This window comes from Diceros bicornis, chromosome 18 (assembly GCF_020826845.1).
Source record: "Diceros bicornis minor isolate mBicDic1 chromosome 18, mDicBic1.mat.cur, whole genome shotgun sequence".
NCBI classification, from domain to species: domain Eukaryota; kingdom Metazoa; phylum Chordata; class Mammalia; order Perissodactyla; family Rhinocerotidae; genus Diceros; species Diceros bicornis.
In genome coordinates, this window is record NC_080757.1 from 49,902,631 (window position 1) to 49,929,806 (window position 27,176).

Consider the following 27,176-nt stretch of genomic DNA (forward strand, 5'->3'; position numbering starts at 1 on the left):
GTACCAGGAAGGCCCATGATGGCCTGTCAGTCTGTTAGCATCACCTGGATTTCTATGGTAGGGAACAAGTTGAAAACCTCAGACTCCACAAACTGCCTCTGCTGGATCAACGTATCCCGGGAATCTAGAAATTAGAGCAGATCATTTGACCGGATGCTGGTGAGCATCGCATTTCCCACCTTCCCACCTTCACCTTGAGGGTGAAGCTTAAAGATAATATTTTTTTGAACGTTGAAACCTAAATTCTTTCACTGCTATTATTTATGCGGTATGATTTAAAGCACATTTTATAACTGAATCAATGGTTTTCCTTACATTCATTCCCCTACTTGATTAAGCCTCTTTAAGTTATTTAGAAAATAGTGGGTTGTCACTAAAACTAATTGGAGAGCAAACACTTAGTCATTCTAATACTGAAAAGAGAACCCAACGGAGCGTGGACCCTTATGGATTCTGTTATAGGTTTTATTTCCTCCTTGAACCATGTGCTTTTAATTATTGTCCATTCTATTCAGTTTTCTTTCATTTTCCTACAAGGTAAGTGCAGTTTTAGTCCAGTATGTCAAATAACAAACCTAAAAGAACTCAGATTTGGCTAGGTGTGTAAATTGGGGATTATAGTTATTTGGACAAGATATAAAGTCCACTTGTACCTACTCCACTGTGAGACCAGGAGGCTCTTCTATTAAAGAAACGGATCATTCCCTCTTGTTAAAAGTCAGGCACACAGGGGCCGGCCTGGTGGTGCTCGTGCTCTGCTGGGGTGGCCCAGGGTTCACCTGTTCGGATCCCGGGCGCGCACCAACGCACCACTTGTCAAGCCATGCTGTGGTGGAGTCCCATATAAAGTAGAGGAAGATGGGCATGGATGTTAGCCCAGGGCCAGTCTTCCTCAGCAAAAAAAGAGGAGGATTGGCAGATGTTAGCTCAGGGCCCATCTTCCTCTCTCGTGCGCGCGCGCGCGCGTGCACACACACACACACAAGTCGGGTGCACATTATGTTTATGTAACAGCATTTACTCAGCAATCATCACTTAAGTTTTGTGTGTAACTATGGATTGCATTGTATTTACTTTTGGACAATTTCTTAGGGCTAAGTTTAAAAATGTAATTTGTTTACTGCACTAAATTTTATGGTAAATCTTTGTAGTTTTAAATTTATGATTTTCACTCTAACAAATCCATGCAGATTTTGCTCTGCAAATGCTGAATGAACAAGGTATTTAAGAATACAGAGAATTAATAACTTTCTTGTCCAAACACTGTTCTAGAAATAAGTGAATTTGGAAAGCTGTTCACCTTGGCGCCTGCGGAGTTAGCACCCCTCCGGTCAAGGGAAGGATTAAGTGCTAGCATGTCAGTCCGCAAAGACTTTTAACGGGGCGGGGGAAACAGGAAAAGGTGGCTGGGATCACCCGTGGGTTCTTGTTCCGCTTGCTCTCTGAAGCACAAATGCCCCTGATAGGAATGCTTGTCCTCTTCCAACCCTAAGCGGGCCGGACGGCCGGGCTGCTCCCTCTCCGGAGCAAGCGTGCTACAGTCGCAGCCGGCGGCGGCGGGAGCGCCGGGCGGCCCTGCGCGCGGGCCCTGCCCCCGCAGGAAGCGGCGTCGCTGTCCCCGGCTGCGCCCGGGCGGGGGCGCGGGGCCGCGGACCAGCAGCTGCGAGCGGCGCCCGCGCGTCACCTGCTTCCGCCCGGGACTTCCCCCGAGCGCTCAGAGCGCGGGCCGCCAGCTCGGCTCCTCCAAGCCCCCGGGCCCGGGGACCGCAGGACCGCGAGGGGAGCGCCCGGCCCACCCACGTGGCCGCGCTCACGTGGGCCGCGCGGCCGCAGGCGGTGGAAATCGGCATGGCAGTGCAGCAGAGCAGTGAGTGGAACCAGTCCTCGAGTAGAGCGTGCAATAAGGGCTTTCTTTTTGAGTTTGAATCTTAGTCACTTCCTCCGTTCAGACTGATAATCTAGAGCAGCACCCTCCAATGGAAATATCATACGAGCCACATATGTAATTTGAATTTTTCTAGTAGCCACATTAGCGAATGCAAAAAGAAGCAAGTGAAATTAATTTTAATCGTGTATTTTATTTAATCCAATACATCCAAATGTTATCATTTCAACGTGTCACCAGTATAAATGTTATTGAGATGTTTTACATTCTTTTTGGTACTAAGTCTTCGTATTCTAGTGCGTATTTTACGCTTAAAGCACATCTCAATTCCCACTGGCTGCATTTCAAGTGCTCAGCGCTCCACGTGGCTTATGGCTACCCTACTGGGCAGCACAGCTCTAGGTTAGTACTGATTTCTAGTATACATGGAAACGTACCTATGAAATTGAGTTAAGAGGAGAGAAAGACTTTTTTAAGGAAACGGTCATGGACGTCTCTGGGGGTACAGTGAGTGTTGACATCCAAGCTGAAAGGTGTAGACACTTGTAAGGGCCTCTGGATTCAGAATTGATTCGGTTTTGGATCTTGCTGTTGTTTTCTGTGGTGGATTGTTTTTTTACCTTCTCCTCCCATTGCCAAGGGCCTGGTATCTCCTGTAAATGTGTTTTCATTTTTGGAAAGCAGAATTGTAAAGTGTTAATAATGTGGATGTTGCTTAGTTCATTTCACAGACGAGGAAGCAGGCCTGCAGTAGCTAAGTAATCTTGTGTGTAGTTAAACCAAAGGCAAAATTGGGCCCAGATCCCAGGTCTCCCTCATTTTGAGTTCTGCTTTGTTTTCACCGTGCTGCATGACCTCATAAGTAAAATAACGCAAGCAAGAAACCTAACCAATTTTTTCAGATTGTTTAGAGAAGTGGTTATAAGATTAAAATTTCTTTCAACTTCTTTTGTATTCACGTGGGACCAACTGGGGTTGCCCCAAATCAGAGAAGTCACAGTCTATGTACTTTGCCTTAGCACCAAAAAAAGAGACATTCAGTATCCAGAAAAGCACTTGCTACCAGTTGAAGCATTGGAAAAAAGCATCATAAAAAAATGTCTACTGGAAAACAGGTTAAGTTAAAACCAAATCTGCTGCAGGAATAGGTTACAACTGACTGCCCTCTATTGGCAATGTTTCCTTCCTTACAGCTGACCCGCCCATATAGGACACTGCTGGTGGGCATTTGAGACCCACTCAGATGCTGCGCCAGCAGGTTTTGATCACAATGCTTTCAGTGTCCTACGGCTATCCAGCTGCTTCACAGCATCACCAGACTCTCTTGAGCTGTAATCATAAATAGATACCAATTTTTTCTCGTGTGTAATTAAAAAAAAAAGTCAATGAAAAACAAAGAACTCAATCATTCATTCATTCAACAATATTTTTGGAGCACCACCTACTATGTGCCAGGCCCTGCCAAGCCTTGGGGATATAGCGGTGAACCAAAACCCACTACCCTAGTGTACAGGTGGAAGAGACAGATAATAAATGAGTAAACACATACTTTTGTAACGTAACATCAGAGTAAAGGAATAGAAACAAGCGCTGTTTGGGATAGGAGAGCCAGGAATGCCTCCTCAGGGGGGTGACCTTTGGAGGGGACCAAATTGAAGGGCTGCTTCATGTACACATCTCAGGGAAGGGTGTACCAGGCAAAGGGAACCACGTGTGCTGAGACCTGAGGCTCGTGTTTTCAAGAAGCCATAAGAAGGCAGCTGGGGTAGCCGCAACAAGGGGCAGTAACGGCATTAGGCCTTTCATGAAGAGCCCAGTGTTAAGGATTTTAGGTTTTAAATGTGATTGTGTCTGACCTGTGCTTTGAAAGGATTATTGTAAGGCTTCTATGTGGGAAATTAAGGCAAGGGCGGGGTGGGGTGGGTGTGTAACAAGAGTGGAAGCGGGCAAATCAGCTAGAAGATGATTGCCATAATCCAGCGAAGATGATACTGGCTTGGATCAGGGGTGCTGATAGAGTTGGCTAAAGGAGTCTGGTTCTGGATATATTTAGAAAGTAGAGCCAATAGGATTTGTTGAGGAGCAGGTCTGGGGAGGAGGATTAAGAGTTCTGCTGAGGACATGTTAAGTTGGAAATGCCCAGCTGGCACCCATGGCTGTCACATGGGCGTATATAAGCCGGGATCTCAGCAGTGAAGTCGGGACTTAGAATGGGAGCTGTCGGTGTAGAGAAGGTACTTCAAGTTTTGGTTGACTTCTAGGGGAGTAAGTTGCTGGGATAGTTAGCATTCTTATTCTTTTCTTGAGTTGCTGGAAAGATGTATAAATAATACAAACACATGGCCAGAATTTGTATTTTCTTTCCATAATCTTTGGTGAGCTATATTTTAAAAACTTTTATAGGGGCTAGCCCAGTGGCGTAGTGGTTAAGTTTGCACGTTCAGATCCCAGGCGCTGACCTATACCACTTGTCAGCCATGCTGTGGCGGCAACCCACATACAAAATAGAAGAAGTCTGGCACAGATGTTAGCTCAGAGCGAATCTTTATCAGCAGAAAAAAAAAAAAAGAAAAAAGGGGCCGGCCTGGTGGTGTAGTGGTTAAGTTTGCAAGCTCTGCTTTGGTGGCCCGGGGGTTTGCAGGTTGGGATCCCAGGCGCGGCCCAGCACACCGCTTGTCAAGCCATGCTGTGGCAGCGTCCCATATAAAGTAGAGGCAGATGGGCATGGGTGTTAGCCCAGGGCCAATATTCCTCAGCAAAAAAAAGAGGAGGATTGGCGTCGGATGTTAGCTGAGGGCTAATCTTCCTCATTAAAAATAAAAAACAAACTTTTATAGATAAAGTGTTCTGGGATATAAGTTTTGCTGTCCAGTTTACCCTATAGGAAACCCATGTCACTGAAGTAATTTTGATTTGGATGTGAGAATTTTTCTTACGTGAAAAGCAAAGTTGCGGATTCCTGAACTTGCCGCTTTTCTTGTTCTGCATCCTCAGGGAGTCATTACAGAAATTGAACACCAGGGGGAGCTAGTTTCCTTACTTATACTCTGGTACCTGGCCCACCTGCTGGTGATGGTAGCCCTCACTTACATTAACATCTATGTTAAAAACAAATCTGAAAAGGACAGCTTCTCTTTTCTCAGTGCAGTGTATATTTACAGGAGACCTGTTATCAAGTAACATGTCTGAATTGTCTTTAAATCAGTCGTTTTAAGTAATGCTCATAACCATTTAAAATTTTAAAGGCAATGGCTTTTTTTTTTTTTTTTTTTGGTGAGGAAGATTAGCTTTGAGCTAACCTCCATTGCCAATCCTCGGGACACCTGCCACAGCATGGCCTGACAGCATGGCTTGATATGCGGTGCGTAGGTCCGCACCCAGGATCGGACCCTGCGAACCCTGGGCTGCCGAAGTGGAGCACACGAACTTAACCACTGTGCCACCAGGCTGGCCCCTAAAGGCAATGGCTTTTAAACTCTAGATCCCTATTAGTGAGTCCCATATCTAGGAGCTTTTTAAAATAGGGATTCATGATTACTTCTGATTTAGAATATTCGAGGAGTATAGAAATCTAAATGTAACAAATACCTCTAGGTGACTTTAATGGATAGCTAGGCCAGAGGATCCTGTCTTAGAATCCATTTTCTGTTTTATCACCAGGTATTAAGCTAAAAGAAAGGCAAATAAATGCACAAAAGCTACATTTCTCATTTTTGGAGTATAAAATTGATAAATTTGTTAAGAGGTTTGGGAACATTCTATCAGTTAGGGATGCATTTGTCTCAAAAGAGCACGTGATCTTAACTCATTTTTACAATTGGAATAATTTTACTTTTTGGGAGGGAAACAACTTACATTTAGGCTGAAACCTTATTAAGTTAGCCAGGTTACAGCAGAATCTCTGTAATCACAGGAAACAAAAACTTATAATTAACGTGCTATCAGCTGCTGGTCTTTCCTCTTTGGCACCTGTGATCTAAGAATTGTTTTGACCACAGTGACCCTTTCCTGTCATCGGGACTGTTAATTTACAGAGTTGTCCCCCTGGTGGTACCTGTCCATTCCAGGGTCACAGATGGAAGGAGCAGGGGTCGGGAACCACAGTCCACAGGCCAAATCCCGTCCATCACCTGTCTTACTTTACAGCCTGTGAGCTAATAATGGCTTTTACATTTTTATGTGGTTGAAAAAAATCAATGATATTTCATGATGTGTGAAAATTTTATGAAATTCAAATTTCAGTATCCATAAACTTTTATTGAAACAGCCACGCTCATTCATTTACATATTGTCTAGGGCTGATTTCCTGCTACAATGGCAGAGCTGAATAGTCATGACAGAGCCCGAGAAGCCTTATATATTTACAGTCTAGGCCTTTACAGAAAAAGTTGGCCAGCCCCTGGCGTGGAGAGTCTGTGCTGTTTACTTAGAGGTTAGAACAGTTCTTAGGACTATTCTGAGTATAGATAGATAGACTTGGCTAGTACTCTCTGGCTACCAGGGTATCATTTCATTCATGCATTTTTCATTTAATAAATAATTGGGGCCGGCCCCGTGGCTTAGCAGTTAAGTGCTTGTGCTCAGGTACTGGCAGCCCGGGTTCGGATCCTGGGCGCGCACCGACGCACCGCTTCTCCGGCCATGCTGAGGCGGTGTCCTGCATACGGCAACTAGCAGGATGTGCAACTATGACATACAACTATCTGCTGGGGCTTTGGGGAGAAAAAGGGGGAAAAAAAAAAAGGATTGGCAACAGATGTTAGCTCAGGGCTGATCTTCCTCACAAAAAAAAAAAAAAGAAATAATTAAGTTCAACAAACACTTCTTGGAAACATTTATGTTTCTAGTAAAGTTAAAAGATTTTGCAGAAAAGAAAAGTTTAAGAAAAAGTTATTTATTCAACATGAATGTTCCTTGAGTTTTTATAACTTTAATTGGATCAAACAATGAATGCTGATGAGTCAATAAAAAAACAAATTAGTCTCTTTAAATAAAAAAGCCATACATTTATTGCAAATCTAGAAGTACCAGAATGTCACTAATACAGAACAAATCGCAATCCTGTTTTAATTTTCTTCCAAACATTTAAAACTTTGATTATTGACACACTGAAATTGGCATACATTTTTTTCATGCAGTTAACAGAATGAACACAGAGCAGATCGCTCAGAAATTAGTTATAAATAGTAAATTGTATTGAACATTCATAGTAAAAAATGTTGTAAAGTGCTGAAGTCACAAAAGTCTGCAAAACTACCACAAGCTCAAGGTCCTTCTCAGGCCGTGACAGAGGTTTGCTACATCCACCTTGTTTTCGATGTGTCTGTTTTTGACGGACACTGTCGTTTTATCCCCCCCTCCAAAGTTTTACAGATTGTCTATTTCTATGGCTGATAAAATGCTATACAAAATGTCGCAGGTGGTGATGAAATATGCCACTTTCATTTCAGTGCAGAGAAAGATTCAAGCTTGTGTGTACCTGTAACCAAACAAGGCTTGTTCTATTTTTTCCCCCTGAGTTGTCATAAATTAACAGTAAAGACGAATAAAGATGGAACAGCAAAGCGCTGACCATCACCTGGAGAGTGAGACTCAGTACGTATGACTAAGGAGCCCACCTGGTATCCTCACGCTCGCCCTCTGTACAGAAAATGCTAAAATGAGAAATACTAGACGCGTAGTGTAACTCCAAAAAAAAACGATGACCAGTCACCTGATAACTCTGGCAACTCAGAGCAATCAAGGATTAGATAAGCTGTAAATTGCAACTTGTAACTTGTGATGGTAAAATAAGTGTCTCTGCTACCCTAAGTGAAATACAGAAATGCTTCAACAGTTAGATGTTTTTTTAAAAAAAAAATCAGAAATCCTTCAACAATTCAATGAAATATAACTCTGATCAAGAAGATCCTCAAGTATTCTTAGGTGATAAAACAAATTATTTTGAAAAGCTAAGGTGAGTTGCTGTTCATTATATTTTTCCCCTTTAAATAGCATACGTTTTCTTTAATCAAATTGGAGAATCATTACAACTTGGACTTTCATGAGAGTAACTTTACAAGATAAGAAGTATTCTTTGAGGCATCTAAACGACTGCAGAAAGGAGGTAAAAATGATGCTTATGTCTCAGATTTTATTTCTTTTGATTATTTTAATCATCCTAGAATAAATTAATAATAAATAGTGGTTTAAATTAAAGACACTACAATCACATATTTCTGAATAATTAAAAGCAACAGGAAACACATTTTTGAATGCCATTCTGTATATTCTGTATTGAAATACTTCTGGTAAATGACTGGCCATAAAAAGAAGTGGTAATCTTCACATTTATGAAGTTCAAGCTATATATATTGTTAAAATTTCCGTTTATTGGCCAAATGTTTGTTCTTAAACTGTACTTCATTTCCATGGAATATTTGGAAAATTGAGAGGCCATGATTTGTTCATGGAAACCTCAGTATTTTTCAAAGGGCTTTAAACAATTTGTTCCTATTTCTGAAAATGAGAAATTTTAAAAATGACTTAAGATTGTCTTTGAATGGCCAATGTCATTTCAATGACCTGGGCTCCATGTTGCTTTATAAGATAGTAGTTTATCACATGTGAGAGCTGTTAAACCACCTTGCCAATTCACATCACTTTTTAAAATCGGAATGTGAACCAAAGAGTCCTCCTCTGTATCTCTGTATTGCTACCGAACGCAGCCAGATTTCTGTACGGAAGAGTGTTTGGTTGATTTTGTTTTGGCTTTAAAAACAAGCAAAAAGGAAAACTTAAAAGAAAAAATAAAAGGATGTTGGTAGTGGTGTTCACGAATACATTCCCTTTAAAATGTAGTTTTGAAAGTGGGTAGAGTCGTCAGCTCCTCTACCTCCCTATGTCCCCCCACCCCGCACCTCCCCAGCCAACAGGGTGGCTGATGTTACATGAAAGTGGGTCATACTGGCTCCATTTTCATATGAACTTTATGCTCATTTTTCCCGAGGTCCATTTCTAGAAAGTCTTCGGGTATGTCTTGTAAAGCTTTCACACGACGACTCTCTGCCTTCGCTTCTCCTGCATCGTGATGCCGGCACAGTCCCCTCTTACATGGTCTCACGAGTGCAAGGCACATGGCGGCCATGAACATTCCAGCTGCGCAGGAGTAGAAGGCTCTGCTGTATATCTTACTCTGGTCCACCAACAGACCTGGAGAGAGCATTCGCGTCTGTTAGCAACATGGACACAAACCATCTCTCCCCCGGGATGCCCTCAAATTCAGAAGCTGCTCAGGTTCTCTGCCTTCTTTGTTTTATCTCATTTTTCTAAAGAAAAAGAGTGTTGGGGCCGCCCCGTGGCCTAGTGGTTAAGTTTGGCGCGTTCCGCTTTGGTGGCCCAGGTTCAGATCCCAGGCGTGGACCTACACTACTTGTCGGTGGCCATGCTGTGGTGGCTCACATACAAAATAGAGGAAGATTGGTACAGATGTTAGCTCAGGGCAAATCCTCCTCAGCAAAAAAAGAAAGAAAGAAAAAGAAAAAAGAGCACTGAAGGTAGGATTCTTTTCTTGGTAGGGGAGAAGAAATAAATCAGACAAACATATAACATACTTAGCACTTGAGAAAATTATGTTGCTAACATGTTCTTCATAGGCTAACCCGTCCTAGTAGAGAGTCTAAAACATGAGACAGTTAGATGCATGCTTCTTTGTAAAGGGAATATTCTTAAGCGAGAAAAAAGCACTCTTCTTTTCACTTGAATTCACTTCAGGTGTCTTTTCACATGAGGTAAGATTTCTAATCACAATAACTTGAAGGAACTATTTCATGTCAAAGATATGAAACATACCCATGTCCTTCCTACCAGGAAATATTGTGTAGTAATCAATTAAGTATGTGCAGAAGGCTGCTCTGTGCTTAGTTTCCTAACTTGAAGGGAAGAAGATGTTTCTGGGCCGGCCCTGTGGCTTAGTGGTTAAGTGCGCGCGCTCCGCTGCTGGCGGCCCGGGTTCGGATCCCGGGCGCGCACTGACACACTGCTTCTCTGGCCACGCTGAGGCCGGGTCCCACATACAGCAACTAGAAGGATGTGCAGCTATGACATACAACTATCTACTGGGGCTTTGGGGGAAAAATAAATAAATAAATAAATAAATAAAGGGAAGAAGATGGACAGAAGTCCCTTAGTTCTGTTATTCCAAAAGTCAGAGGGTAATGAGGTTAAAAATCCATGGGTTCCCTATAGCATGTACAAGGCAAGTGGTAGAAAAAGCCTGGGGCAGCTTGGACCGCAGACACAGGCTGTAGTCCTAACTTGGCTTACATTCTTGGGCCTTCAATGTCCTCATTTTTTTTTTTTTTTTTTGTGAGGAGGATCGGCCCTGAGCTAACATCTGCCAATCCTCCTCTTTTTTTGCTGAGGAAGACTGGTCCTGGGCTAACATCCATGCCCATCTTCCTCCACTTTATAGCCAACACTGCCACAGCATGGCCTGACAACCAGTGCGTTGGTGCGTGCCCAGGATCCGCACCGGCGAACCCTGGGCCACCACAGCGGAGTGCGCACACTTAACTGCTTGCGCCACCGGGCCGGCCCCCAATTTCCTCATTTTTAAATCAAGAGTTGGCTCAGGTAATCCCTAATTCTGCCAGCTCTGAAATTCTATGGAAGTATAAAAATCAGTAGATTTTTAAAATTAGACTCAAACAGGAAGCTAGCACAATTAATAAGGGGATAGTAGACAAGGGTTTGTATTTTGTGTATTTAAATTACCTGCCAGGGGTGGGCCGGCCAGTCCTGCTATGCTCTGAATGAAGACGTAGACTCCTGCTGCAGAAGACATCTTCTCAATGCCCACGATGTCATCTTCCGCGAGCAGGGGAATGTGGGTCCCTCCTACCGTCCCAACCATAAAACCAAAAAATATGCTACATGACATCAGACCCCAGAATCCAGTAGCAAAAGTAAAGGCAAACAGAGACACAGTCAATAAGATGACGCAGATGAGCTCAACGTAGATCTTACGAATGGGCTCTCTGTTCAGGACGAAACCAGCTCCAATTCTCCCAAAAACTTCAGCAATTGCCATTGTAGATAATAAAAAAGCAGCTCGGTCCTGGTCAATGCCCAGACTAATGCCCAAGGGAATGATGTACAAGGAAGGTGCAAAGAATCCCAGTGTTGCGAAGAGACCAAATAATGCATAACAAATGAAACTTGTCTCTTTCAAGACTGAGAAGTCCAGTAATGGGGGTTTCTTATCGCTTTGCTTGGAACCGGTCTTCATCAAGATCTGCTGCATGTCAGCCTTCGGCTCTAGTTCCATGTTAGCGTGACTAGGCACATTTTTAGGTGAGGTAGTTAGTTCTACTCCTGAGTCAATGGAATCGATTGAGGTGCGTGTTTTCTCATTTTCAAGCATATATTGCACTTCTTTCCGATTTTCGTGTGCGGTTATTTTCGGTGACTCTGGTCCTCTGATAATGATTGGTCTCAGCAGTGCCCCACAGACGACAATGTTTAACTGTAGTAGGCCCACGAAGAGGAGACTGAACCTCCAGCCAATGTTCTCCTTCAGAGCCGTGATTGCTTGGATAGGTGGGAGCAGAAAAGAAATAAAATCTCAGGTCGGTAATGGACTCAAGACCCAGGAGACAATATTGAGAAGACATAAGGATTCAGATTGAGTAATGATTTTTGGAAAAATTTACTCAGCAGTGTGAATGCAGTCAATCTGTACCGTTATTGCAGATTTTGGTGCTCTTATGAGTCAGTAAGGAGAAAATGTGCATAATAATTATTACATATAAGCAAAAATTTTCAGCCCAGGTCTCCAAAAGAACTTTGGCGGGTGCATTTTGCCAGGCAGAGACACAAGAAGTGAATTAAGCTTGTGACTTACATCCAGGTTTGGCAAACAGCAGGCTACAGGCCAGTTCCAATCGGTGTCCTGTTTTTGATAATAAAGCCTGACTGGAACGCAGCCCTGCTCATTCGTTGACGTGGTCTACGGCTGCTTTTGTAACTGCAGAGTGAGTAGTTCTGACAGATACATTATAGTCCATGAAGTCTAAAGTATTTACTATCTGGCCTTTTAAAAAGAGAATTTCCAACCTTTGAGCTAGATCATTATACATCCGCTCATTCAATCCTGAGTCGTAATGGATTAAGTAAAAAATAATCTAAGAATCTGAAAGCTCATATGATTCACCCAGAATTAAATGATACAGTTCTAGGGTTTCTACTTTGTGGAACATCCTTAACTACCTGAGTCGTCCTCCTTCTTGCCAGTAAGTTGGGTCCTAGGCTGCTGACCAGAGGCTGGACGCAGGAATGTGAGCTGGGGCCTGGCCAAAAGGAGCATAAGCTCCATAGGGATGATAGAATAATGCGGGCCCCACAAGGTCTTAAAGTATACTCATAACGTCCCAGAAAGCTTCAGTGATGTTCCTGAGAATTTCATCTTACTGTACTGTCATTCTCGGAGAGCTGACGGGTATGAGAGCCGTGGTGACTTGGTTACCCAGAAGTCAGGCTTAGCAAGACAGCCCCACATTCCGGGGGGCTCCACCTACTTCTCCAGCATACCTTTAGCTCACACCGTTGTTCCCCCATTCATATGGAAAACCAAGAACTGCAGTGTATTCTAGGTTTGGTATTTCAAAGTGCTTTACAGTCATCTGGCAATAATTGGGCTAATTTTCTGTACTCCATTTAACATATTGAGTGCCTACCAGGTGCCACAGATATGGCCGGTGCTGGGGAACAGAGCTGACTAAGATGCAGTCCCTAGCCTCAGGGCGTTCACAGGCCACCGATTCTCCCCTCAAGGGCTTACTTTGAAAAATTCCAAACCCATAGAAAAGTGGAAAGAATGACACCTTGTACCTACCCGCCCTTCACCTCAATTCAACAATTAACATTTTTCTATGTCTCTATTTATATGCACACATACATTCATTTTTCTGAACTATATGAAAAGCTTCAGAGATTGACATGTCACCCCGAAATACCTCTACATGAATCTCCTTTGAACAAAGTGCAATCCACTGACAACATTCATCAAGAAATGGCAGAGCAAGAAATGAGTCTGAATCTCCAAGGTGAACTACCACTTGTTAGAGTGTAATTCACATATTAATGGCTCTTTTGACAAAGGAGAGAAATAATAGCATGAACAATCCCAAATCATTAAATTATTTATCTTGGAATGGATGTTTCAAGCCTTCCCGCTGAATATGTGCTATGAAGCTTCCTATTTATGTAAACTTGGCCTAGTATTAAAGTGTTTGAATTCCCAAAATGGGGGTTAGGGAGGATAGGTCCCAAAAATGTGCCAGAGAAGAGAAGGGAAATAACCTTTCCTTACGCAGACAGTTGAAGTCATCCATTAGCCGACGCTGGCACGAGTTAGTGCAGCAAGAATAGCTGAGTGGCCTCCCCTCTTCCACATTAATACGTAGACTATTGTGGTCCACCTACCTGGTGCGAAGCCAAACATGGCGAAACATTCTCCTGTCGAAGCAACGGCAGTGACCACGGAGCGTCTTTTGTCAAAGTATTGTGACAGGATGGTGACAGTTGGGAGAAAACTAAAGCAGTATCCCAAACCTGTGAAAGAATGTCAAAAAGAACAGTGAGAACCACTTACAGACTGATGCCCAAAGGATGCATTCAAAGATCTGGGATTTTTGTGTTTATTTTTTAAATCATAAGTTCTGGAAGCTCAGTAATTCATGCTGGAAAAACGTGCTGTAGCAAAGAAAGATGGGTTTCATTAGAAGTCTGGATAAGCTGCCACAGTTGTTTTGGGATGCTAGGATTACAGAAACTTTTTTCTGTTTTTTTTTTTCCTACTTTTCTGCATTAAAAAAATTTATATAATTTGTCAGAATGGCTATAATTAACAAGACAAGAAATAAGAAATGTTGGAGAGGATGTGGAGAAAAGGGAATCCTTGTACACTGCTGGTGGGAAGGCAAACTGGTGCAGTCACTCTGGAAAACAGTATGGAGATTCCTCAAAAAATTAAAAATAGAAATACCATATGATTAAGCTATCCCACTACTGGGTATTTATCCAAAGAACATGAGAACATGAAATCAAAAATTCAAAGAGATTTATGCACCCCTGTGTTCATTGCAGCATCATTCACAGTAGCTAAGACGTGGAAGCAACCCAAGGGCCCATCAATGGATGAATGGATAAAGAAGATGTGGTATATATACACAATGGAATACTACTCAGCCATTAAAAAAACACAAAATCTTGCCATCTGCGACAACATGGATGGACCTTGAGGGTATTATGCTGAGTGAAATAAGCCAGGCAGAGAAAGACAAACACCCTATGATTTCACTCATATGTGGATGATAAACAAACACATGGATGAGGAGAACAGAGTAGTGATTACCAGAGGGGAAGGGGGTGGGGGGAGGGTGAAAGGGGTAAAGGGGCACATATATATGGTGACAGATAAAAACTAGACTATTGGTGGCGAACGTGATGCAGTCTATACAGAAACTGATAATAATGTACACCTGAAATGTACACAGTGTTACAAACCAATATAACCTCAATAAAATAATTAAAAAAAAACACAAAAAACATGGTATATACATACAATGGAACATTATTTAGCCTTAAAAAGGAAGTTAAAATTCTAACACGTGCTAGAACATGGATGAAACTTGAAGACCTTATGCTAAGTGAAATAAGCCAGTCACAAAAGGACAAATACTGTATGAACCCACTTATATGAGGTTCCTACAGTAGTCAGATTCATAGACAGAAAGTAGAACAGTGGTTGCCAGGGGCTGGGGGAACGGGGAGTTAGTGTTTAATGGGTGTGAAGTTTCAGTTTGGGAAGATATAAAAGTTCTGGAGGTAGATGGTGGTGATGGGTGTACAACAATGTGAATGTACTTAATGCCAAGGAATTATACACTTAAAAATGGCTGAGATGGTACATTTTATATTATGTATTTTACAGGGCAGTCCTATAAGTGAGTAAGTTCTTGCTCTCCCTTCCCGCTCCTCCCTCCTCCCTCCTCCCTGCGCTAGTCCTGGGGAGGTGTGACTTACAGTTACAAACAGTGACTAAAGGGCAGGAGGAGCCAGGAAGGGGGAGGCCTGCACCACCCGGGGCAGGGAGCTGAGGTCCGAGCTGGGAGGGATAAGCGCTAGACTTCAGAAAGCCTCATCTCTCAATAAAGATTGCAGTGTTAGAAAAAAAAAAGAAAAAAGTGGAGCCAATTCTAAATAATTTGCTCTTCTCTCAGCTACAGACAGATCCTTTGCAAATCCCTATCAAGAACTATCACAAGAGCCAGCCCTGATGGCCTAGTGGTTAAAGTTGAGCGCTCACCGCTTCAGCGGCCTGGGTTCGCTTCCCGGTCGCAGAACCACACCACTTGTCTGTCAGTTGCCATGCTGTGGCAGCGGCTCACATAGAAGAACCAGAAGAACTTACAACTAGGATATACAACCATGTACTGGGGCTTTGGGAAGGAGAAAAAAAAAAAAGAGGAAGATTGGCAACAGATGTTAGCTCAGGGCAAACCTTTTCCTGCCAAAAAAAAAAAAACCCCCAAAGCCTTCTTTAGAGAAAGAAGATTCTTAGAAAAAAACTTAAAAGAAAAAGAACTGGGCCGGCCCTGTGGCTTAGTGGTTAAGTGCGCGCGTGCACTCTGCTGCTGGCGGCCCGGGTTCGGATCCCGGGCGCGCACCGACACACCACTTCTCCACCATGCTGAGGCCGCGTCCCACATACAGCAACTAGAAGGATGTGTAGCTATGACATACAACTATCTACTGGGGCTTTGGGGGAAAAAATAAATAAATAAATAAATAAAAAATTAAAAAAAAAAGAACTAGTGACATAAAAAAAAAAACTGGCAACATAAAAAACCTATATAATTCACAATGGACAGAACTATTACTGAATATAAGACTTCCATTTGGAAATAAATGAGTTTTGATATGTGCAGAAATATATGAAAACTTTAAAAGTGTGCAAATCTTAACTAAGGATATATAATGTATATATATAATCGATGAGAAATGTATGGACTCCTTTTAAAGGGAAAAAAGTTTTTTCACATTCCTAAGAATAAGTCCAGCACACTGCAGGCCCCCTACAGCTCAGGATCCTTGGACCCCAGTTTGAGAAATACCGGCTAAAGCAATTCAAATCTTACTTTGTGAAAATGATGTCTTTCGGCTGCAAACTACTGCAAAAGAGAAGTTATCTTTCTCATTGGGGAACATTAAAAAAAAACAAAGAAATCAAACAAAAGCTCTTGAGCACTTGAGAACAGGATCCCGTATCCCCTGAAGTCCATACAGCTCAGTTCAAAACCACTGATCTGGGACATATTCATTTTAAAGAAAAAAGAGAAAGAGAGAAATACTGTGGGTTGGATTCCCTCCTTCCCCTTCCTTGTTCTTCAAACTAAGTATCTGGAGAACTTCTGAGCCCCGGAGAAACACTTACCAGAGATGAGGCCAAGTGCAATGTACATGTGGTAAACCTTCTGAGCAAAGGAGGCCGCCACCATCCCTGTACTAACAAGCAGCCCGCCCGCCATCACCACCAGGCGGTGTCCAAAACGAGTGCTCAGGACGGTGGAGAGGGGAGCTGCAGTAAAGAATATACAGTGATATTTTAACTCCCAGAGGTGTAGGCGTCAGCTTTGATAAGATTCCTTCTTCTATGTCCTGAACATGGAGGCGACGTAAAATACAGAATACATTTTATGCAATGGTTACTTAAGTCAGCTCATGAATTGTTTTAGTATTTGTTCAAATTGGACAATATATTCTTTGAGCTCCTTAAAGAGAAAGCCAGAATAATAGTATAAAACTTACATCTGTATTTTTAGATGAAACATTTTGACTCCCCATGAGTGCCTATAAAATTAGACATGCGTTTATGTTATTCTGTAATAAAAATGGGTTTTCCTCTGATTCCTTGAATCTTTTTTTTTCTATACTCACTGCTATGGATTCTTTTTTAAAAAGCTCCATTTAGGGTCAAATCCTAGCCCAGTTTCATTTGACTTTTCTGAAAATGATATGAAAGTATAGTGACTTCTCAGTTATGCACACCAAAAGGAGGATAGGGATGGGACAGATAATTCAAAGTGGCTGATGAATTATAATTTGTGTAGCTTCTGTGCTCTATAACCCCTAGGACATTTAAATCTGGCCAATTAGTTTCCTAGGCATATGTTACTTAGGCTAACATTGATACTGACGTCAAGTATACCGAGATAAGGGAACTGTTGCCAGTTGCGTGAAGAAAGAGCAACAAGAACGTGCTGGATAGAAGGGGTTAAAAAAAAAAAAAGACTAACTTTTGTTGTGGTTGGTCCACACATATCTATTATGCTAGTAGAATGTAAACTAATACAGTCACGCGTTGCTCAACAACGGGGATATGCTCTGAGAAGTGCATCATTAGGCGATGTTGTCATTGTGCGAACATCATAGAGTGTGCTTACACAAACCTAGATGGTGTAGTTTACTACACACCTGGGCTATATGGTACTAATCTTAAGGGACCCCCGTTATATATGTGGTCCATCGTTGGCTGAAACGTCATTATGTGGCATGTGACTGTATTGAATATAGCTCATAATGAAACCACTATCATCATTTTCAGGCAGCATGCTGGCTCAAAGCATTAACTTCTAGAATAACAGCATTTAGAAGAATTATTGTCTCGTATAATAGTATTAACTGGAAACTTCTTGTTGACTGTATTGTTATCTTTGGTTATGAAAGAGCCAAGAGGTGAGCTTTGGGATTTTCTTTTTATTTAGATTACCAAATGTAAAATGTTGGTTCTAATTCATTTAAATGATCTTTCTGAGAAAGTAAACATTCCACAATTAAAAAATTCAGTGTCTTAATACTCAATTAAACTGGAACTAGGAGTTCTTCCGTAAAACTTGTAGGAGATGGTATCCAGCCTAATAAGAGAAATTTTTCCTTTACTCAGTGGATTGCCTCTGTAAGACACTGTATGGCTGAAAACTAACTACATTTAAAGAAGGGCTTGGAAAACCTCAGAGGCAGCAGTGCCATGACAGGATACTAGGGTAAAGTTAGGGACGTTTAAGGTCAGCCTGGTTAACTTTCTGAGGTGAGTTCAACAGCCTGTTCCCTCAAAAAACCCTTGGCGTGGTCCCTGACAGACAGATAAACCAGCCTGAGACCTCATAGGCGTGTCGAATTAGGACTATGGGACGGAAATCAGTATATTAAAAATTATACTAAAACCCCACTTTATTTGATGCTGTTGGATCTGGGAGTACTGCACACTCATTAACCAGTGAAGTCCTGTAGGGAAGCAGCTGTGTGGAATTCAGTGTCCCCTCTGGAGAATATTTGTAATTTTATGCTATATCCTTGGACACACCCCGTCTTTCTTCTTCATGGAGCTCCACTTCATGTTATGAGACCAGGCCTAGTATGCTGCGTACTTTTGATGTGGCTTCTTTAGAAAATGACTACATTCCCATAGAACTGGGATTTACTGCTGTTCTCAAAGTAATCTACAGGATCCTAAGAGTGTTTAGTACTCTTAATTTAAATACTTGTGTGTTAAATTAAAGGCAGTCAAGGCTGGCAAATAGGCATTTTTCTTCAGGGCCTCTTGTCTCTTGCCATCCCCCAACCCCCAACACCATATTACTTAATTTAGGCCAGAAAGGGCCAACGGGTCAAACAAGGAAATGCAGCACAAACACGAGGAGCATTACGTGGTTACGCAAATTAAGAGAGACAGATGCTTATATAGTGTTTAAGCTGAACGATGTACTCACCTGTAAACGTTAAGACAAACACACATATTGATACTATCCATGAGATCCTGCTGTTAGATTCATCGAAACTGTTCATTAAGTCATTAAAGAAGACCCCAAATGACTTGATGATGCCATAAGTGAAGACTTCCACGAAGAAAAAAGAAACAGCTACTACCCAGCCCCACCCTCCATCAGGCACTTGAGCATAAACATTGGCTCTGGAACAAAGCTGTGATTTCCTTTGGGTCATTCTTAATCTGAAATAAAAAGTTAAAAAAAAAAAAAAATTCAGACCAGCAATAGCACGAAGGTTGATGATTCTAATCTCTTTAGCAAACATAACAGATAAGAACTACTTACCCCATTTCTTAGGTTGATGAATATTTAAATCGTGCAGTTAGTAAAAAGTCTTTGGAAAATAATGTATATATATAAAAATCTTTGTGTTGTATATGGAGCCCCCAAAGAATTTGGAAGTAAGCTTTCCAAGCTGTGACAATTAAATGGGAAAAGTAAACAAACATAAGGAATCAGAACAGAATATTTAGAGGCACTTTGAAGGACAGAGAATGGCCACCAGACCGAGTATCAATGCCGCCCTTGAACTCGAAGACAAGGTAGGTAAAGGAAGATTGAACTGACCATAAGGAATGTTGATCAGAAATGAGGCCTAGAAAAAGGGAGGCTAAGAGGCAAACATTGACAATACATCTAGCACCTTCCACAAGATAAGTGCTTGAGATAGCCTATGCTTGAGGCCACTGACCATTCATGTCATCCAGCTACCTCTCCTGGATCCCATTTCCCACTCAGCAACATTCTGATTATGATCTGGTGTCCCATGTAAATGGACTGCCTGGACAGAAAGTGACTATAAATCAAAATGTGGGAATTGTCTTCCGGGAGTTTGTTCAGCATGAGTAAGTTCCTCAAAGTTGATCACTACTTATGTATTAGCAACTGAACTTTTGTGCACACAACCAAGACTCTAGAATACGTGACCAAATAAGGCGCTACCAACTTGTGGGCCTGGGGAGCCAGTTAATGTAACTAAGTTACCCCTGACCTCACTAGGCTTTTCGGTTCAAACTGCAACACACATGGGAACAAGCAGACCTGTGCAGTAACACCGCTCACTAAGAGGAAACACTATATTTAACACTTGGAGGGAGGTAGTTTAACTTAAGTCTTCTGCATTGGACTCTAGCACACGAACGCTATCCTTTTCAAAGCCTCTGCAATTACATACACTTTGAAACAGTGATGTGTACCTGTTTTTAGCCCCACTAGAAATTAATATCTATAATAATAAATGAGTCCATGGTCTTAGAGCTCTTTTTTTTTTAAATAATTTTATGTAAACTTTTATTTTACTTCTTTTTAAATTTATTTTATTTTTTCCCCCCAAAGCCCCAGTAGATAGTTGTATGTCATAGTTGCACATCCTTCTAGCTGCTGTATGTGGGACGTGGCCTCAGCATGGCCGGAGAAGCGGTGCGTCGGTGCGCGCCGGGGTCCGAACCCGGGCCGCCAGCAGCGGAGCACGCACACTTAATCGCTAAGCCACGGGGCCGGCCTTCTTAGAGCTCTTAATGGCAACCCACTTTGAGTTTAAGAATTCTCTACAATTATAGAATTGTATACAGGTGAATTTTCAGGATGTGTGTGTATCCTTTTTCCAATCATATATTGTCACTTTCGAGGACTAAGGCAGGTTTTATTGATTATGGCAATTGAAAAATAACAGGACACAATCTTATCTGTCCAGTAGACCTGCCAATTTCTGGTATTAGGATCTAATATTTTGAATTTCTCTGAAAATCTTAAAAAGCAGCAAATCTGACCTAACTTAATATTGTTCATCCTGTTGATAGCACCATTCCCACAGTAGCCTAGTATTTGGAAAGGACTGTGTACTCACTTTTTACCCTATTACTGTTAAATATTTGGTTGAATAAAATAGGGCACAAGATGCTTTAGGAAGTTTTTGCTCTCTGCAGCAAAGGTCTTTGCACTCTGCTGTGTCTCTGTGTGTCATTCCTGAGAGCAAAGGGAAAGGTGGGAAGGACCGTTAAATAGCTCAAGATGTAGGCTGAGCAGCTACACAGCAGGGGTGTCCTTGGTGTTCCCCAGCACTGAAAGCAACTGATTTAAGATGGGAGCCCGGAGCCCTCCAGCAAATGAGGTTTTCACAACACCCCTCCTTCATTAGACTTTCAAAATTCACTCCCCAGATGAGGCAGCTGGGACAGCGGAGTGACAACAGCACTAGGCTTAAGATTTAGAAGACAAAAAAAAAAAAAGTACTTCCCAATGTTGCCTTTAGAATGGTGCTTCTCCCCAAGGGAGGGGGTGTAGGAGGAAAGGCGGGGAAGTGGTGGTGGTGAGCCCACAGCTCAGGTCCTTGGCGTTCCCTCTTCCATTTCACCCCCACCAGGCCGTTAGTTGGAGCCATTCCTCGTGAAGCCCACGACTCCTTGACTAGCCTCTGAACTGGCTCCACGGGTCCCGTCTGATGAATCTTTCTGAAACGCTGCCTTGTCATGACATTTTTCTCTTTCCTCTTTCTGAAGGATAAAATCCACTGATTAGCCTGACTTTCAGTGTCCTTCCTAAGTGGACCCCAACCAATCTTTGTAGCCTTAACTCCTGTTCTAAGACTTGACTTGCCTGCCCTGGCCAAAATGGATTCCTCCTTGCCCTCCAGTCTAACCACCTTGCCTGTGGCCCTGCCCTTTCCCTAGGCTGGATGCCCCCCAACCCGCCCCTCCCCCTCGGCTGGCACCTGTAAGGTCCATCAAATCTTCCTTCCATAATGCTTCCTCTGACCCACTCCACTGAAGGGCCTCTCTTCATGTGACAGGTATCATTTGATAATGGGGTATTGTTTACTTTTATCCATTTATCTTATTGGCTCAATTCAATTATAAGCTCATGGAAAACAAAATCTGGGGCCTATAGTCTTCCCCCTCCCCCCCCGCCCAGTACCTTGCACACAGATTTTATTTATTTTTTCAACAAAGTACCTACTAAGAGCCAGGCCCTATGCTAAGCACTGGGGATACTACAGTGAAAAGGTAGAGATGGTCTCTGCCTCTAAGGACTTAAATATTTGTTAATGGGAAGGAACCTTAAGACTGAAATGCATCCTATTTTAGAACCATTCAGCCACATCCTTCCAGGGTTCAGCACATTTCTGACAAGCAGTCAGGACTAAGCAGCTACTAAGTCTGAGGCCGTGTTGGCACGATTGTTCTAACCCAGAAGGGTGCCCATAAGGTCTTAGAGTCTTACCAGAGGGCTCAGGACCAATAAATTGAATAAATTGAATAAAAATATATTGGGATAAAATTGATAAGGCCCCAAAGAGACAAACCGAGTCTTTCTCTAGCCTAAAATCACTGTGGCATCAAGAGACAGCATCTTTTCGCTGGATTGCATTTACATGAGCGGGACTAGATCGCAGCTTTTGTATGAAGACGAGATGACCTCCCCATCATCAGAAGGCTCTGGGTCAGGCCAACGTTCCAGTTCTGGCGATGGGTGCCCACCTCTCTTTCTTTGCCTGTTAGGATCAGTGGTGTGGACGTGCAGAATGGGTGGGATTAGGATCAACTGGCAGCCCCAGAGTGGAGTTAGAATCACAGAATGTTACAGCTGAAAAGGGAATGTGGAGCTCACCTTGTCCATCTGATTGTAAAATCCTACTCATTTTGCAAAATGGGGAAACTGAGCCCCAGAGAGGTAAAGGGACTTGACCGAAATGGTCCAGAATCAAATTTGCTGCCTCCCAGGGCCCTGCTGTATCAGCCTACAGGACAGCACTGGCCAGGGAGGGGAGTTTATAGAGAGACTGTGAGGAGACAATTTCCTTCAAAGACAAATGCTCTCTTGACCTCTGTGTGTGAAGAGGTCTGTGAGCTGTTTCCCCATTTAACTGTGACCTTGAGAAAGTCACTGCACCTCTCTGGGCCTGAGTTCCTCATAGTCAAATGAGGAGGGTGGGCTGGAGAATCTTGAAGGCTCCCTCCAGCCTTAATAGCTGGAACTTTCGTATTTAGCACCAAGTGCTGTTAATCACGATGCCTCAGGCCAAACCTGGCAGCCCAAGGAAACCCGGGAGCTGGTGGGAAAGTGCAACTGCTAGATGGTTCTTGCAAAGTCAGCTGGTTAGAAGATGGCAGACTTTTGATTGCTCTACTTTATTTTCTGAGCCACCTCTGGGTGTTCAAATCTTTTGTTTGTTTTTTTAAACTTTGCTTTACATCTGTGCTGCTCTCCTGAAACTAGATCCAAATATAACTTTCACTTGCCTTCTTAGGTTTTTGGAGGACAGAAGCTTTCTTATTATTATTACTGGGAACATCATACAGGAGAGATGACACCTCAGAACCTGCTCCGCCTCCAAAGTTTGTGCCTTTCTCATCCTAAAGCATCCTCTGTCTATTCTATTGAGCTTTGAAGATAAGACCAAAATATAGAATAAGAATAGAATAACCTGGTTTCTAAAACCTACTGGATGATAACTTCTGCATTTTGCATGTAAGATCATACAGAACAGGCACCTCCAGGGCAGTCAGCCCCTCTTTCCAGACCCAGTGCCTGGCAGAGTTTTGGCACACAGTATGTGCTCAATAAACGTTTACTAAGCCAAGTATGAGTCCTGGGCTGCTCCTGAAGCACTGCACTGCTCTATCCTTATAAAACCGAGTCATCAAGTGAGGGAGCCCCTGGTTACAGAAGAAATCCTTTCCTGGACACTTCTTTCCTGTCTTCCATTCACTCAGCAGGCCAACTGGCTTAACAAACTATCGGCCTCCAAAGACAAAGCAAGAAACTAAGGCCTGAATTTTGAACTCAGTTACTTAGAAGCCTCTGTAAATTCCAGAATGCCTGCTTTGGGTTTATGGAATTTATCTGATGGGAAGAGATATTAGTTTACATGTGGGATCTAACTGGTGAGGCAAGCTGAGTGACTCTGTGGCCTTGAGCACATCACTTGGCTCCTTGAGTGTCAGTGTCACCAACAGGCAAACAGGGAGTGGAGCTAGACTCAGAGGATCTCAGATCTCTTCCTGCCCTATGAATCTACAATTCTGGGACAGCCTTTGCCTCTGCCTTGTTCTGAGTTATCCCGTCATCTTTCTCCATGCTTGTGGAGTCCTTTGACGCAAGGCCCATGGGTTTGTCTTCTTGAGGCCCTCGGGCATTATTTGTTGAATTTCTGTTTGCCACTAACTGGCTGCACAATCTTGGGGAAATCACTTAATCCCTAAATTGCATCATCTGTAAACACGAGGGTTAAACACAGTGGTCCTGAGGGTCTCTTCCAACTGTAAAATTCTATGCTTCTGAACGGGGGTCCCTGGCAGCCATCTTGCCTTCACCCTAATGTTCTTCCAAAGGAAGTATAAGGACCAAGTACGCTGGGCAGTCTGGAGTATTTCCTGTGAGCATCTGGTCGTCGTAACCTTAAATAAATGAGTATTCTGCCAAGGCTCGGAAACCTGCTATACCTGGGAATTGCACTGTGATTTCATTTGTGGAGAAAAGATTTGTCTCAGGGGCGTGAAGAATGCAAAATATTGGATTATTATAGACCATCGGGGTGTTAGTCCAGGGTCAGTTCAGAGCAAATTCAAAATGCAGGCTTTGGATGGAAACGGTGATGGCTGCTGGTGTAAGCAAAGCCTCGGAAAATGCACTGCCAATCTCCATTCTTCTTAAAGGCGTAGCCTGGAGAACAGCTTTCGACAAGTTGTTTCCGGGCCCCAGTTGTCAAAACCAGTCTGTATTTAGGTGAAGTTCATTTGAATTCTCTATTAAAAAAAAGAAAATCCCAAACCTAACCTGGACGGCTGCCTCAGCAGCTTCGTATCCCTGGAGCTGACCGATTCACCCGTTTTCCAAGATCATGATGTTGAAACCTGAGCCCCTAATTTGTGTCCTCCTCAGGAGTTCCACTGAGGAAAGTCCTTTTTTGGAAACCACAGAAGGAAAACTCAGGGTTCGTGGTACTCATTAAGATAGAAGGAGCTTTTCCACTTGGCTGCATAGTTTATTTACATACTGTAACTCTCTCTCGGCCACCCTCCCCTTAATTATGAGAAGAGGTATTTCTATATCCACCAGGCAGGATGTATTGTTGACCCCAAAAATGCCACGTAATAGTGCTTGGGGCATGGGGAGGTGCATCCCTTAGAGATTTCGGCATAAGCACTTGGTATTTTTTTGCAAACAAGACACTCATCTTACTATGGTTTGCAAAACGGTAAGATTACTGAGAAATCTCGTTCCCAGGGTAGAAACCATCTCCTTCGAGAAAGAGCTGGCACGGAGTGTCTAACTGTGCAAACACAACCAGCTTCCAGGTTGACAAATTGTAATTGCTCTTCCCCAGTTGGCTCCGGGGAGTTTTTTCTAAGACTAACGCCCCCCCGTGTTTGGTGACATTTTTCGTGCCACCTAACAAACTTCTATCACCTGTCTGCTGGGGGACGATGGGGGTTTACTTTCAAAAAGAAAAAAAAGAAAAGAAAAAAAATCCAGAAGGAAATAACCCATTTCTTCTGCAAAATCATCCTTCCTCGCTACGTAACTGCTCAGCTACACGGGCGCTTTCCTGCGGCTGGCGGCTGGGGGAACCTTGGAAGTTGAGCGGGACCAGCCGGCAGCGCTGACAGCTCTGCCGGTCAAGGTGTGGGACCTGCGCTCTGCAGGGCAATCCCTGCCTTCCCCACGTTGGCCGCCCCGGGTGTGTGTGTTGGGTCGGGGAGACAGGGATCCCCACTTTCCCCCAGTGGCCGCCCTGCGTGCGCGCGCGAGCCTGGGGAAGGTACCTCTGACATTTCGCTCCTGTGACGCGCAGACTTCATGCGGAAAATCCACGCAGAGGCCGAGCCCGGCGCCCCCGACTCCCCCGACGGCCTGGAGCCCCTAACGCGGGGCAGAGGGCACGCAAAAGCCAAGTCTACCTTTAGGTATTTTCCGGACCCCAACTGTACCAGGGCCACGGACATTCAACTCTCAGCTGCCCACACTGGCCAGAGCGCGTCATCCCAGTGGCCCTGAGCATTCCCAACTGTCAGAGAAAGTATTTTTCGGAATAACCTTTCCAAAATGTTAAGATGTTAAGTGGTCTCCTCTGCCTCCCCCACCCTCGCCAAAAAAAAAGCTCCCAACACAGATTAAAAAAGAAAAAACCCACAGCCCACAATCAAACTTTTCAACATGTAAAATAATAAAACCAACTCACCAAGTTAGAAGGGAAGAGAATAAACCCCAAAAGGCTCCCAATAAGGCGGAGGCTTGGCCTCCCCCTCCTTATAAGCCGCTCGGTAACATGAGAAAGGTTTAACCCCTTAGGGCGCGGGCCCGAGCCTATAGCAAGTTGGCTCCGGCGGGTGAGCGCCCGGCGCCGGGCCCCGGCCCCCCACCCACTCCCGCGCCTCGGACACCCCAGCCACTCCCTCCCCCCACCCCCCACCCCGGCCGCCTGCGCCCGGGCCGTGCGTGCTGCTGCCGGCGCCCCGGCCCCGCGTCGCTGCCTATCTCTTATCCTATACCGGCTGCAGCCGGTCTCCGCCGGCCTCGGGGGCGCGCCGCCGCCGACCATGTGCTGCGAGGGCTGAGCGCCGCCAAGGAGGGGACAGGCCTGGCGCGCGCGCGCGCCGGCCCACGTGGACCGGGGCCGCGCCGGGCGCGCGCCCGCTCAGGTCCCGGCCTGGGGGTCACGGAAGGTAACGGCGTCGCTGTCCGGCTCGGGGCCGCCCCCGCCAACGCCGTCGGGGTCCTTGGCACGCCACCCCCATCGCCCTGGCCCGGGCGCGGCTCTGCATGTCTGGCGCGACCAAACCTCGGCGCTTTGCTGCACTGCCAGTGGGAGCGCGGGCGTGTTCTGGGGCGCCTGCACCCTCTCTACAAGGACCCCTGGCCGGGCGCGCGCGGGGCCCCCGGGCCGCTTCCCTTCCGGCAGCTCCCCGGCGCGCCCAGCCTCTCCCGCGCCCTGAGGATTTGGGGATTTGGGTGGGGGGCGCGCGGGTGCGGCGACTCCGCGCCCGCCCGGAGCAGAACAGGTTCCTTCCAGTTTGGGTGTGAGCTGTGCGCGCGGCGCCGCGCACCCCGAGTTCCTCCTCCGGCGCCCACTTCCTCCAATTTCGTCAACTCGCGCTGCCCTACAGTTCCCCTTTAGGGCGAGGGGCGGAGTGCCACACTGGGCCCCAGGGAGCTAGCGGCCCGGCTGCTATGGGTGCCTTGCTTTCCCCTCTTTGCTGCAGGAGCAGCAGCAGCACCAACAGCATCCGCGTTGAAGGGATGTGAGCCGCCAGGCTGAGTCAGCATCCCAGGCCCCGGGCGCGCGCGCATCCTCCCTCCCGGGCGGAAGGCGACAGTCGCACAGGTGCATGGCTGCCTAACCCGCGGGGAGCTCCGGGTAGGGAGGGATCCTGACGTTTAGGGAATACGTGCCCCTCATCCCTAAGTCCCCGACCTCAAGGTCA

General features: G+C 44.5%; 2 protein-coding genes across 4 annotated transcripts in view; one reads left to right on the plus strand and one right to left on the minus strand.

The window, feature by feature from the left end:
- Positions 1 to 1,710: 1,710 nt before the first annotated feature.
- Positions 1,711 to 27,176, plus strand: part of ARSG (arylsulfatase G) — a 109,171-nt gene continuing 83,705 nt past the window's right edge. The window contains exon 1 of the mRNA XM_058561433.1: positions 1,711 to 1,867. The gene's annotated coding sequence lies outside the window, so the exon portion shown is untranslated. The remainder of the gene's footprint in view (positions 1,868 to 27,176) is intronic.
- Positions 6,867 to 26,110, minus strand: SLC16A6 (solute carrier family 16 member 6). 3 transcript variants are annotated; one of them, XM_058561435.1, is made up of 6 exons: positions 25,934 to 26,110; positions 18,697 to 18,935; positions 16,362 to 16,505; positions 13,349 to 13,477; positions 10,640 to 11,455; positions 6,867 to 9,076 (listed from the first exon to the last, which is right to left on the minus strand). In XM_058561435.1, the coding sequence occupies exons 2-6, from the start codon at positions 18,926 to 18,928 to the stop codon at positions 8,826 to 8,828; spliced, it is 1,572 nt and encodes a 523-aa protein (XP_058417418.1). In that variant the 5' UTR covers positions 18,929 to 18,935; positions 25,934 to 26,110; the 3' UTR covers positions 6,867 to 8,825. The 3 variants fall into 3 exon arrangements, with proteins under 3 accessions (XP_058417418.1, XP_058417417.1, XP_058417419.1); XM_058561434.1 differs by lacking the exon at positions 25,934 to 26,110 and adding an exon at positions 19,039 to 21,377; XM_058561436.1 differs by lacking the exons at positions 16,362 to 16,505; positions 25,934 to 26,110 and adding an exon at positions 19,039 to 21,377.